General features: G+C 39.7%; 1 protein-coding gene across 1 annotated transcript in view; it reads left to right on the forward strand.

Annotated features, from left to right (window-relative positions):
* The first annotated feature begins 4,691 nt into the window (after window positions 1-4,691).
* The window catches only part of SRD5A2 (steroid 5 alpha-reductase 2), a 94,944-nt gene continuing 84,598 nt past the window's right edge, over window positions 4,692-15,037 (forward strand). The window contains exon 1 of the mRNA XM_075203526.1: window positions 4,692-5,649. Coding sequence (XP_075059627.1) covers window positions 5,369-5,649 — 281 coding nt within the window. The 5' untranslated portion in view covers window positions 4,692-5,368. The remainder of the gene's footprint in view (window positions 5,650-15,037) is intronic.

Genomic DNA, 15,037 nt, shown 5'->3' on the forward strand with positions numbered 1-15,037 from the left:
TGTTCTTTCCCTACTTTATCCCCCAAATTTTGGTACTCCATTATATGCAGCACACGTTGTATTACAGTACTATTTTTTAAATGCTGCAAAAACAGTGAACAATTTTTAATAGATTGCAGTATTAATGTTAATGGACTGCAATAATTTTTTTTAGACTTTTTAGAATATTTTTTTATATTTTTTTAAAAGGAATTTTGTCGAATTATAATTTTTTTGGAAGATTTTTTAATACTTTTAAAATAAAGATGCACTTAGCAAAACAAAGCACAGGACAAAAGCACCGCTGGACTCAGCAAGGACAGAGCACTGGACTGATGCACCACTGGACTCAGCAAGGACACAGCACTGGACTGATGCACCACTGGACTCAGCAAGGACTTTTTGGAATTTTTTTTTATATTAATTTAAAAGGATTTTGGTAGAATTTTTCTTTTTTTTTTTCTTTTTATGGAAGAATTTTTAATACTTTTGAAAGAAATATGCACTTTGCAGAACATAGCACAGGACAAAATGCACCGCTGGACTCAGCAAGGACAGAGCACTGGACTGATGCACCACTGGACTCAGCAAGAACACAGCACTGGACTGATGCACCACTGGACTCAGCAAGGACTTTTTTTGATTTTTTTTTTTTTATATTAATTTAAAAGGATTTTTGTAGAATTTTTCTTTTTTTTTCTTTTTATGGAAGTATTTTTAATACTTTTGAAAGAAATATGCACTTTGCAGAACAAAGCACAGGACAAAATGCACCGCTGGACTCAGCAAGGACAGAGCACTGGATTGATGCACCACTGGACTCAGCAAGGACACAGCACTGGACTGATGCACCACTGGACTCAGCAAGGACACAGCATTGGACTGATGCACCACTGGACTCAGCAAGGACAGAGCACTGGACTGATGCACCACTGGACTCAGCACGGACAGAGCACTTGACTGATGCACCACTGGACTCAGCAAGGACAGAGCACTGGACTGATGCACCACTGGACTCAGCAAGGACACAGCACTGGATTGATGCACCACTGGACTCAGCAAGGACTTTTTTGATTATTATTTTTTATATTAATTTAAAAGGATTTTTGTAGAATTTTCTTTTTTTTTTTTTCTTTTTATGGAAGAATTTTTAATACTTTTGAAAGAAATATGCACTTTGCAGAACAAAGCACAGGACAAAATGCACCGCTGGACTCAGCAAGGACAGAGCACTGGACTGATGCACCACTGGACTCAGCAGGACAGAGCACTGCCAAAAGCACCACTGGACTCAGCAGGACAGAGCACAGCACAGCACAGCACAGCACAGCACGAGAAATAGCAGGACAGAGGACCACCTAACACACCCTCCCTCTTCCCTGATCAATGCCCGAGTGAAGATGGCGGCGGCAAGCGGGGAATTTAAAGGTTCCGAGTATCGCAAGATCCGACAGCGGGATTATGACTCAGAGCCTCGTTTTAAGTTTTGGAATCGGCGGGAATATCCGGACAGTGCTCGGATCTGACTCGGATCCGCAATGTTCGGGGGGGCTCGGATTCCAGGAATCTGAGTGCGCTCATCCATACAATATACAATACACAATATACATATTTACACTGAACTACAATGTCCCCTTAGCCACATGTTATTGGACAATGCAATTGTAGTCTGGTGAGCTTGGGAACAAAAGAAGGGCTATAAAAAGTATTTGCTATAATCCACATTATGTGACAAACGAGAAACAGAATGATTAGCGTATCACATTCATTTAGTCACAGCTACAGTTTTGGGTGGAATTAGCCTATATACAACAACCTGCACATTGGGGAACATCTGTATTTAAACACTTTGGGCCTGAGTCATTAAGGCAAAAAAGGGGTAAATGTTCTCTGGGACAAACCATGTTAAAATGCAAGGGGTGCAAATTAGTTTATTATTTTGCACATAAGTTAAATACTGGCTGTTTTTTCATCTAGCACACAAATACTTAATAGCTTTATTATTACACTGAAATTTAAAGTTGATCTAGGACATGCCCTAACCCAAATATAAATCTCTCCCCACATTTTAAATTTAGCTCCCCCTCCAATGCAACATGGTTTTGCCCAGGTGCAAATGTTACTCTTTTTTTATGCTTTGCTCTGCTTAATGACTCAGGCCCTTTCTCTATGGCCTTCCAAACTGTATACAGGTTTCTTGTGGCAATGGTGGCATACGTAGGTTCTGTTCATATTTCAATAACATTTAAAAAATATAATACTATGCATCCACAGTGCAATTGCAATAATGTTAAGGGTGGCAGTAGTGAACTCAGTTGATCACTTTTCATTACCGCAAGACTATTACTGACACACTTAGGGGTCTATGCATCAAGCTTAATTAACAATTAAAAGATGAGGAATCTACTGTTTCCGCATCTTTTAAGTATGTTTCCTAAGCATGAACTGCCTAACAGAGGAGACTTCACAGAAATCTCCTCCATTTAGACAAATACAGTTCATCATCACAGTCCCCATAGATAACTATGGGGACTGCAATGTTCTGCAATGCATGACGCTTTGATAAGCTTTGCATTGTGCAGACAGGTAATGCCATCTCATAATGTGCATCACTGTGGTGTGTATATTTAGTTGCACCTCATCTAATTGATGCATAGACCCCTTAGTATTTATTTTACTGTGGTTGTATATTATTTAACATATTCACTCATATCTGCCAAATCAAATCATGAACCATAATAGGTAGCAGACAAGAAAGAAAATGAGAGGAATCTCTGCTAAATGAAGCAACCTGAGCACTATCTTATTGTCCTGAACACTTGATTGCAGCACTAAGATCTTACTTCCTATGATTAACTCCAGTGCTTTTTTTGTCATAGAACTCACAGAACTGAGTTCCGGCACCTTTTTTTCAACTGAGTTTTCAAGTTTTAAAAGTAACTTTTGAACATTTGATGTTTGGTCCACGTAGACTTGAATCACTCTGTCGAGCGTTGCAGGTCGGCGCAAAATCATTAAACCGGTGCATGCAGGTTTATAGTGTGTCGAGTCCAATGCATGCGTACTTTGTCTGCACTGCTCGGCTTGTGGCGCTGCTCAGCGTGTAGTCGCACGCTTACAGCTTACTGCGGGCGGTGACCGTTATGTTTCGTTACACAACTGATGTGTGTGGGTGTGTGTATAGTGATTGACTACGTGATGTGAGTTCCGGCACCTTTTTTCTTACAAAAAAGCACTGATTAACTCCAATTAGTTCATGTAGTTCACACTGTCTGATGTTCACTATATGAAGACAACACAGCATCATGAGTTCAGATTAGTGCTGTCTGGCCTCATGATTAGTCATTGTCGGCTGTCCTGTCTGTACACACACACACACACACACACACACACACACACACACGTGTATTTCATGAGAATACAGATGTCTGCACATCGTTTATGATCTGTTATTTTTCTGCTGCTATGATGGGGAAAATTGCAGTGAAATCCAATGCAGGGGATTAGGTTATGCGAGTGTGTAGCCAGCTTTCAGTTGGACACCAACTGTCTCCCGTTAGAAGGCGGTGGTGTCCTTGACTTACCTCTTGTGATGTGTGACCAGGGCCATAATCAGGGGGAACAGAGTGAAGAGAGACGTGTAACAAGGACCATCATTAGGGGGAACAGAGTGAAGAGGGACGTGTAACCAGGGCCAGGGGGAACAGAGTGTAGAGAGATGTGTAACAAGGGCCATCATTAGGGGGAACAGAGTGTAGAGAGACGTGTAACAAGGGCCATCATTAGGGGGAACAGAGTGTAGAGAGACATGTAAACAGGGCCATCATTAGGGGGAACAGAGTGAAGAGGGACGTGTAACAAGGGCCATTATTAGGGGGAACAGAGTGAAGAGGGACGTGTAACAAGGGCCATCATTAGGGGGAACAGAGTGAAGAGGGACGTGTAACCCTCATCAGGGGGAACAGAGTGTAGAGAGACGTGTAAACAGGGCCATCATTAGGGGGAACAGAGTGAAGAGGGACGTGTAACAAGGGCCATCATTAGGGGGAACAGAGTGAAGAGGGACGTGTAACCAGGGCCATCATCAGGGGGAACAGAGTGTAGAGAGTGTAACAAGGGCCATCATTAGGGGGAACAGAGTGTAGAGAGACGTGTAACAAGGGCCATCATTAGGGGGAACAGAGTGAAGAGGGATGTGTAACCAGGGCCATCATTAGGGGGAACAGTGTGAAGAGGGACGTGTAACAAGGACCATCATTAGGGGGAACAGAGTGAAGAGGGACGTGTAACAAGGACCATCATTAGGGGGAACAGAGTGAAGAGGGAAGTGTCATTAGGGGGAACAGAGTGAAGAAAGGCAAATGGTGTTTTGCTTTTTGTTAGTGGAAGGAGCTTCTGGGAGAAGCCTAGCAGCATCTTCAACCTAGCAACGTTTGTTACGTTAGTATGCCATCAAGTGCATGTACTCGTCCTTTAAAATGGTTACATTATACAGAATGAACACTAATGAAAACATGCTAAGCGTTTTGCATAGCAACACTCCCTCGTTTATTTTGTGGCACAATACGTTTTACCTTTCTAAGTACTTCCCATCCTTTTTTTGCTCATCGCCCAAATCCTGTTTTTTTCCCAGTTTTGCAATTTTACAGTTTTGTGTTCGCATTTATCAGGGCTGTCTCTGAATATGGTGGCATCACAGACTTATGTATCGTGGCATTATACTGCATATAATAGAATGGGTCTGGTACGCTGGCCACATACTTGTCTATAGTGGACATTGACATTGCATGTAGAGGGAATGGAGATGCACGGTACAGTACACTCACGGGGCTATTTAATATTCTTGGCAGTGGAGGGGCAGAGTATATACCTATATACTGCGCAGATTAATTTATTTTTTCAATGACTTTCTGGGGATTTTGTGTATTTTCTGCTATATATAGGGAGATTTTTGCAGGAGATATGGGAACATTTATAATATCTGCTCTTGATCCCTCTTCCGCTTTGGTCCACATGACACAAAGCCTGTCATCCACCTAAAGAACAGACTGTTTTGTCTGGGTAGGTTATTATGTTCTGGTCTGCATGGTAATGTAAATGGCATAACTCTTTACTCTCATTTTAGAGTGACTTATATGCATATTGGTCCATCGGAAGTGTAGCTTTTAAAATTCTACCTAACTCTTCTATTTATTTAGTGAATCATTTTTTACAATGAAGTAGTGGTTGCTTCCACATTCATTGTGCTTTTATTTGGCTTAGGGGTGGATAAGTTTACAGCTCGGTAGTAGTTGTGTCCGTTTGCCAGCATAGTATTTATTGTGAATGAAGAGGTTGATATGAAAACACTGCAGTTCTTCTAAGGAGTATAAACACTGCAAACTGAATAATGCAATGCACCCAGAACCTGGACTTTTATATGAGTATTTTACTGTTCATCGTCGGACTTTTATTTCTATTGAGACAACTGACCGAGCCTGCTGGTTATGGAAAGCATGTTCAAAGAAAGGCTAAACAAATGAGTATTCTTATCCCAGCAAAGTATGGTTGGTTTATCCAGGAGTTACCGTCATTCCTAGTACCTTTAATGGTGATATTATACAATCAAGATTGGGACACTATGGGATGTAAGATGGTCTTCTTTATGTTTTGTGGGCACTATTTCCAAAGGTAAGAAGCAACTACTAAATTTAAAGAGAAAAGTTGGACATAATTTGATTGTGTGAAAATAAGTTTCCAAGAATTCCTGTTATTTCTTTGTTCAACACACGATCACAACGAAAATTCATATACACCGCAGTAAACTGAAATTTCGCTTGCTAAATGCATTGAAACTACAAACATTAGGTAGGGCACTATAGGAAGCAAGATGAAACTATATTAAGCCTTTGCAATTATCCACTCTGCTTAGTATAAAACAGATTTAAACACATACATTTATTCATATTTTTATTATTTTTACTATATTAATATTGCGCGTTTGATATATATTCAGGAAATTAAGCAATCATTTCTTTTCAGCAATTATTTGATGTAACTGGATCCCCCCACATCTAAACAAAGTTGCAATTATTGTACTGTACTATTACACACGTGTTTTCAAGGACAGCAAGTTTGCATTCATTCTCTTGCTTTCCCTAACAAAGTTTTGGGGGAGGGGTGGTATTACTAGTATGACAATAGCAATGAAACATTGTATTTGATCATATGTATGTGAATATGATTATGCAAATACATATTCTTTAGTTGCAGTAGTTTATTTATTTTAGCGTAGCTTTTGTAGTAATGTTGTATAAGTTCCCAGTGTTCTATCATACATAAAATCTGTTAAGCAACTGTTTTTTTTATATTTAGTGCATTGACAATTCTCTCACATACTATAGACTAATCTCCCAAAACAGCATACAATAGTAAGGTTGTATCTATTTTGTGGGCTAAATTCACATTGCCCATTACTGTTTCTGTAATTTCCATGTGTAGTTTCTATTATCTTTTATTTACAAGTCACAGATTTATGGAGCACATCAATGACAAATGTGCTACAAGAACAAATAATATTTATATGGCTGATTTATGTGAACCAGGAAAGTGTATTAAAAAGAAAAAAACTACAACAATAAGCTTTTGGAAGGAATTCTGCCCATGACCAAATGCTCTCACTCTATCTATGCACTGATAAACCTATTTTTGGAATTAATTGGGATATATACACTAATTTATTCTTTAATGGCTAAATGTCCTAACTAACAAATAAAAAAAAGTGTCCTTATTTTAAGAATGCTCTTTATACTTTTGCTAGATTGGATTATAGCACTGTTGGATTTGGTTCTTATTGAAGATTTATCAATGTGCAAAATTAAGTTACTGAGAGTAACTTACATATTACAAAAACATCTAAGGGCTTGGGGGATGTATACTTAAAATACACAAGTGATGTTAATATATATATATATATATATATATATATATATATATATATATATATATATATATATATATATATAAACGATATACAGCAATAAACAATTGGCGCAAACAACAGTATTGTATATATATGGTATTTCAAAAGAGTCCACAAAAACACCTCTTCCACGTATGGAGGCAGCCTTCCTTATATTGGGTGATCTTTCAAGATTCTGGATAGTCCTCTTGGACCAAGGTTATAAGTCCAGTCTTGCATGTATGTAAAAGACAGAAAAACAGAAAAATCAGAGGACTAGTGTGTATTTGTGATAGCCCATCACCATAATCACCACACCAGAAGATCAATAAAATAGCTTATCTGCATAGACTGCTCTTATTCAAAGGCAGGAACCGTTTAGCTGTGCAGCAGCTTCCAGTATAATAATATAACCAGCTTCCCCGGTATCACGATCTTTCTCCAGAAATCTGCATAATCAGCACATCTGTATGTCTGTTCCTCAATCATACACCAGTCACAAAACCTCTCCTCCACTCATCAGATATGGGGAAACAAGATAATGTACCATATGGTGTAGTATTTCAAAACAACGGATATTTAATTTGCAAATCATATAAAATTTGCACTCACAATAAATCAATCAAAAACAAGCTTATCTGTTATACAGGTTACACTGATTGCTGTAAATCCAGCCCCTCGGGTATACACAGGAACTTCCCACAGTCTCCGCACAGAAAACTTGATGGTTAGATACTCCAGGTAGTCTACCTGGGGTAGACTCAGGACAGGGATGCACAGTCAGTGGAAAGGCCTCAACGCGTTTCGTCTAAATGACTTCTGATCTAATGAGGTCCGCTTGGATTTGCATAAGATCAGAACTACGCTCATGTTTTGTGTTTTCTTTAAACTGCAACTTGCGTGCAAGATGTGTTCCAATGTGAATCACATAAGCAAACCGAGGGGGGGGGGGTTTCCTAGTGCATGGAAACCCCCATCCAAGCCTGGGGCACTGTATAAATGATGTGGCTGAACCCTGCTCCCGCTTCAAACAGTTCTGCTTGAAAAGGGAGAGCTGCGTGCAACTAACAGTAGTGCACACAGCTTTGCCCATGTATATTATGGAGATAGGAAAAGTTAGAGAGCAGGCAAGCACTGTCTAAAATTATAGCCAAGCCCCCATGCATGCTGGTCACGCCCACTGGCGGCGTGGTGTGGAAACCCCCCCCCCCCCCTACAAATCCTGCGTTTGCCCCTGAATCAGACCCATTATGCATACTGTACTGTGCATTTTTATTCTTCACCCTGACTCAACCCTCAGTACTGTTCTGCCTGTTCAAATCTGATCAAATTGTCGCTTCCATTTCTTTAGCCTGCTTTCCTGTGAACCACAGCAACACTAAGCTCTTCCAGTCACATGACATTCCACATCAACTAAACCTTCATATTGTCCATCTGAGACCATTATTGTAACTGAAAGTAGGAATATTTTATTTGTTTAGGGCTTTCGTTTATAAACAGTTTGATTACCTTTTAATCTTTTTTATTCTGAAAACATTTTTAAAGTGTGAAACAGTATGGAACTGCACTACAAGGACCACCAGTAAATCTAATTATAAGTTATTTTTGTAGACTTAAAATGATATATTTTTATGTTATATTTTATTCCATAACAACAAACTACAGCATGGACACATTTGGTTGATAATTTTTTGACATAAAAAAGAAATAAAGTCACTTATCCCATCCTTTCTTACTCTACTTAGGCATGGGTCCACTATAGGGACCTTAAGTAACTGATAGCCAACCCGAGACTGAGGAGTAAATTTATCAAGCAGCGGGTTTGAAAAAGTGGAGATGTTGCCTGTAGCAACCAATCTGATGTTAACTGTCATTTTGTAGAATGTACTAAATAAATGATAACCAGAACCTGGTTGCTATAGGCAAAATCTCCACTTTTTCAAACCCGCAGCTTGACACATTTACCCCCGAGGGTAGACTTTTAAGAGTAAGAAGAGATTAATTTAGTTTAAAGTCTGTTTCTATGAGATATAAATGACAGTATAACTGCAATCCCACCATCGTACTGACAGCAGGACATCTTATCCACACCACCAAGCTATGGTGCAGCAAAACAAAGCTTGACATTTATAAATGTCAATGTGTATAAAGAAGTTTAGTACCATGAATAACAGCCACAAACAAATGTGATAGCTGCAATTCTTTTAACAATATTTAAGAAGTGTTCCGTATTGTGAATTTGAGACCATGAGGCTGTACATACATTAACTCAACCATGTCACCGTTAATGAAGCGCAACTTCAAAAACCTCACTTCCAGTATTTGTTCATGTCTCGCAAGAGTGGTCACTGCTGTTGTGGTGATACCTCAAAAAACAGTGTAGGTTAATATTTCAGCATAGATCAAAAGGAACATTTGAGTCAAAGGTAAGGCTTAGACATGACATAGACTACCAGCATGATTATATGCGCCTCGATTATTGTTAATAAATGTTACAATCGTTAAAGTATAATTGAAATAACCTTTTGTAGAAAGTTCAAGCAACACAAGCAAACAATTGCACACATCTTTTAAATGTCTTCATATGATGAATGCACAGGGTGAGGCTGGACAAACTAAGGGGCACTGAGTTTCAGGAGAACAATTTTAAGTGACACTATTTATTTTCTAACTAAATGTATAATAGACATTTTTACATTGTCATTTTTAATATGGGTATCATAATTATTTAACCCACAAGAACAATACAGTATAATACAAATCCAATTAAATACAGAACATTGGTGCTACAATAAAGAAGAACCAGTTGTAGAGGAATGTGTGACTAAAGTCATATATTGTAATGAAATTAAGATGCAGAGGGTACAAGAAATAGGGGATTGAAGGTAGGGAGACTAGGACTATGAGATCAGAAATATGGTTATCACAAGACATCTCATATGAGAAATTTGGTTAATTGGGTATAGAGCAGGCATATACAGCTTCTAACAAGTTGGTGTCTAGAAGCCAGATTCTCAGTCTTGGTGAGAGGTTTATTCTCTGTGGGCAAGGTATTGGTACTGGTGCTCCAGCTTGGAAGCTAGAGTCTGTCTGGCCATGCCAAATATTGGATATGATAAAGAAAGTCCCTAATCTAATAAACCCCCAGTCTCTCAAGTGGAATGTATAATCATCCTATACATTATTATTATTATTATTATCATTGATTTGTAAGGTACCCAGTGATCTGCAGCACCAGACAGTAGGAAAAACAGGGCATACATAAAACAGGGACATGCAAGGGTAGGGAGGGTCCAGACCATGACAGAGCTTATGATTTAATTATTAAAGGGCATATCTGAGACAAGAGAAGCAAGTGTGGCTCAGAGTGGAGATTGGGACAGTTGTGATTTTATACTAGTGTGGTTAATATAGGTGATTACAGGGTAAGCTCTTATAAATAGATGAGTTTTCAGAGAGTGTTTAAAGAGGTGAAGGCTGGTGGAGTCTGATGGGGTGTGGTATGGAATTCCATGGGGTCGATTCAATTCTGCCGTAAATACGGTAATTTCAAAGCTGGATTTTTACTCGCGGCTCCCTGAGCTGCGAGATGAAATCCAGGTTAAAATTACCGTATTAACGGTAATACTGCTAATGCCGCGTTATTTGTGGCAAAATTGAATCGGCCCCCATAAGTGGGTAGGGACACAGGAAAGTCTTTGAGGCAGGAGTGAGAGATGAGGGATACACAATTCAGAAGTAGATCTAGGAGGACTTGAGGGAAAGTATTTTGAGATGAGATTTGAAATGTATGAAAGAGTGGTATTGTTGAGGGTGAATAATTTAAATTGCATTCCATATGACACAGAGATATGGATTTGCAGAGTGGAGTAGTGCATTTAAGATGGACCAAGACAGGGATAGGTAAGTGAGGGACATCTCACATAGGAAGAGGTTGAAGTAGTCTAAGCGGGAGGTGACGAGACATTTGGTATATCTGTTTTAGAAAAAAAAGCATAGTTTTGCCATATAGGAATTAGTGCAAGTCTCATAGAGGTTTCATGTTTGTTCCATCCCTTTAATTAGTGAAAAAGGAAAGGCAAGAATATACACTGAGAGAAAAATATATTTGGAAGTAATCTAGAACATTGTTAGTAAATCAACAAGTTTTCAACTATATTTCCCCAGATTATCCAGAGGTAATCTAAATGAGTTTTATTATAGGAACATTTTAAACACATCTATCTGTATTGTATTATATGTAGTAGTCATGGTCCTGATGGTAATAGCACCTTGTATTAGAAGGCTTATCAGGAACAATTAATTGAATCTCTCTTGGAAATCTTGTGGAAATTATCAGATACATATTCTCCATGGCCCAGAGAGTGTCTTAATCCGGAGAGGGGGGGCAAACTGTCATCCAATTAGCATTTGGTTACTTTTGGCTAAGACCTATACTCCCTAGGCTAGCAGAGATCCTGCCTTTCCTTAATTATAGAAAAGCAACATCATAGAGATCTCTATAGCCATGCAACCGAATGGCGCTTCAGTGACAGCAGAAAGCGACAGTTATTAAGTGATCTCTGGTATTTACATGAAAGTGATGGTCTGGGTCTATTTGTACCAAAGCGCCCTTCGTAACAGAGCATGTCCATTTTCTCTGACATAGGCTGGAATGTTGTGAAATCCCAACCTATGTTGTTGCATGTTAACAAATGCAATGTCAGTTAGAAGTAGAGATGGTCACTGACCCACGTGTTTTGGTTTTGGATTCAGTTTTGGATCTGGATTACCGTCGTGTTTTAGTTTTGGTTTTGCAAAACCGCCATTGTGTGTTTTGGTTTTGGTTTTGTTTGGTTTTGTTTTGCTATTTTGTTGGAAAATCAATGTTTTTGGGCCTAAAATAACCCAATTTAGTGCTCCAACTGTTTTAGAGATAAGTAATCTAATTGTAGAGGTAATAAATCATCCAAAAAACAGTTTAATTCTTCATTGGTAGGCCTTCATTTATTCTACACACAAAACAGATTGTCTTCCTCTCCATCTATGCATATTGGCAATGTAGCCATCGTCTTTGGATGTATATTACACCCTACATTTATAGTTAAATATGTAAAGAAATGGGAAAAGGCAGTTTGCTTTCTGTCTCTATAGGCCCCCCTTCACTTGTTTAAAAAACCAAAAAATTCAGCCGTTATAGACTGTACAATATTAATTGAAATGGACAAAGCCAGTTTAGTTTCTGGCTCGCTAGGCCCCCCTCCACTTGTCGAAAATACAAAAAAATTCAGCAGTTATAGACTGTACAATATTAATTGAAATGGACAAAGCCAGTTTGGTTTCTGGCTCTATAGGCCCCCCTCCACTTGTCGAAAATACAAAAAAATTCAGCCGTTATAGACTGTACAATATTAATTGAAATGGACAAAGCCAGTTTGGTTTCTGGCTCTATAGGCCCCCCTCTACTTGTCGAAAATACAAAAAAATTCAGCCGTTATAGACTGTACAATATTTATTTAAATGGAGAAAGCCAGTTTGGTTTCTTTCTCTCTAGGCTCCCCTCCACTTGTATAAAATACAAAAAAATTCAGCCGTTATAGACTGTACAATATTAAATGACATGGAGAAAGCCAGTTTGGATTCTGTCTCTCTAGGCCCCCCTCCACTTGTATAAAATACAAAAAAATTCAGCCGGTATAGACTGTACAATATTAAGAGAAATGGACAAAGTCAGTTTGGGGTCACTCTGTCTATGACACCCTACCCTTAAGGAGAAATTGCCCAAACAGCAGCCTTTCAAGACGGTACGTGATATGGAAATGCCACAAGTCCCTTTCCTCTTTGGGGGTAGATTGCACCCTACACTTACATAGAAAGTTTTAAAAAGATGTTATCGTCATCATCTTCAGCTTCATCCTCACCCTCATCAGTATGTACGTCATCATCACAGACTATCAATTCATCGCCGCTTGAATCCGCCATTAGAGAACAGTCAGTGCTTGGATGTCTTGGATGGTGACGGCCTTCTTTGTGGAAGATGTAGTTAATTTTTATAAACATTATTTTCTCCACATTTTTGGGAAGTAACCTTCTAGGTCGATCACTGACTAAGTTCCCTGCTGTGCTGAACACTCGTTCAGAGTACACATTGGAGGGTGGGCAGCTTAGGTATTGCAAAGCAAGTTTGTACATGGGTTTCCAAATGGCCTGCTTTTCTTCCCAGTAAGGAAAGGGACTGTCTGACATTTCCATATCAACTACCTCTTGAAAGTAATCCTCCACCATCCTTTGCATATTTATACTCGTATTGGATGGAGTTATGGGCAAAGTGACACATTTTTTTGAAAAATCCTTCAAACCAGCCCAGATGTTAAATTGTTCTGGTCTGCCCCCTGCGTCTTTCCTGCTTCTTTTTGGGAAATTTAATTTTTTATGAGCAGCAGCAGCTTGAGAAAGTGAAGGAGGACACGTTGTCAAGCCGAGACCCAGTTCAGCAGCCAACTTGCTGAGCAATAGCTCCTTGCAAAAGTTCACATGTCGCTCATTTACAAGTAAAGACTCAATGTAGGTTTTAAACCTTGGATCAAGCACAGTGGCCAAAACGTACTGATCCGAGTTCAAGATCTTAATAACTCGAGGATCATTGTGAAGCGAATTAAGTACTTGATTGACAAGGCCAACATACTTAGCTGAATTGCTTGCTTTCAGCTCCTCCTTCATTTTCTCAAGCTGCTTTTCTAATAGTCTAATTAAAGGAATGACTTGGCTCAAACTAGCAGAGTCTGCACTCACCTCACACGTTACAACTTCAAATGATTTCAGCACCTTGCACAGGACTGAAAGGATTCCCCACTGTGCAAGAGTGAAATACATCCCCCCTCCTTTCCCAATGTCATGGCTTGTGCAATATTCTTGGATGGCTTTGCGCTGTTCCTCCATCCTCTGAAACATGTACAGGGTGGAATTCCACCTAGTTACCACCTCTTGCTTAAGTTGGTGGCAGGGCAAGTTAAACTGCTCTTGGAGCTGCTGTAATCTCCTACATGCTCTGGCTGAATGCCTGAAATGGCCTGAAATTTTACGGGCCACCGAAAGCATCTCCTGCACCTCACGATTATTTCGTAGGAAGCTCTGCACCACCAAGTTGATGGTGTGAGCAAAACAAGGAATATGTTGGAAATCACCCAGCTGTAATGCTCGCACTATATTGTTGGCGTTATCAGAAATTACATACCCTGGGGAGAGTCCGAGTGGTATAAGCCATGCATCAATCACATCTCTCAGTTTGCGTAACAAATTGTCAGTCGTATGCCTGTTAGTGAAGCCGGTGATACAAAGAGTGGCCTGCCTGTGACAAATGTTACGTAGTGGTGTACATGCTGCTGCTGTTCCTGCTGGTGAAGGTGAATGACCAACCCAGTGGGCTGTCACAGTCATACAGTCTTTGGTTTGGCCACTTCCACTTGTCCACATATCTGTGGTTAAGTGGACAGTGGGCAGAATGGCATTTTTCAGCGAAATCTCTACATTTTTACATACTTTTTGGTATAGTTGTGGAATTCCTTTACGGGTGAAATGGTGTCGCGATGGAATTCTGTAACGCGGACACAAAACCTCAACTAACTGTGAAAAACCAGCTGCGTTTATTGTGGAGATTGGACGCAGATCTAACACTAACATTGCAGCCATGGCGTCTGTGATTCGCTTGGCGACTGGGCGAATGCTGTCATATTTGCTTTCCCTCGCAAATTATTGTTTCACAGTTAATTGCTGAAATGTAGGACTGCTCATTTTCTTGACCTGCCTCTGGGATGATGATTCACCCCCAGCAGCAGCAACAGCAGCAGCAGTGGGACTAACGCTTTCTTCAGAGGAATCAATAATAGTGCAGGAGTCATCCAGCCTTAAGTGGGATGCCGGGCTAACTCCGAGCGCTACTGAGGATATTGATGAGGAAGGTGGGGTGGGTGTATTTTGTAGCCATCGGGATGTCGGTGAGCGGAGGGTCTTAGCTGATGATGGAGTGCTTGTATTTTTTTAGGAAGGACTTTCAACTTTTTCCAACACTTTGCCATGAACTCTCGTTAATGGCGTAACATAGACGAGGTTCCAAGATGGTTAAGGTCCCTCCCTCAACTG

Source organism: Mixophyes fleayi, chromosome 3 (assembly GCF_038048845.1).
Source record: "Mixophyes fleayi isolate aMixFle1 chromosome 3, aMixFle1.hap1, whole genome shotgun sequence".
Classification (NCBI taxonomy): Eukaryota; Metazoa; Chordata; class Amphibia; order Anura; family Limnodynastidae; genus Mixophyes; species Mixophyes fleayi.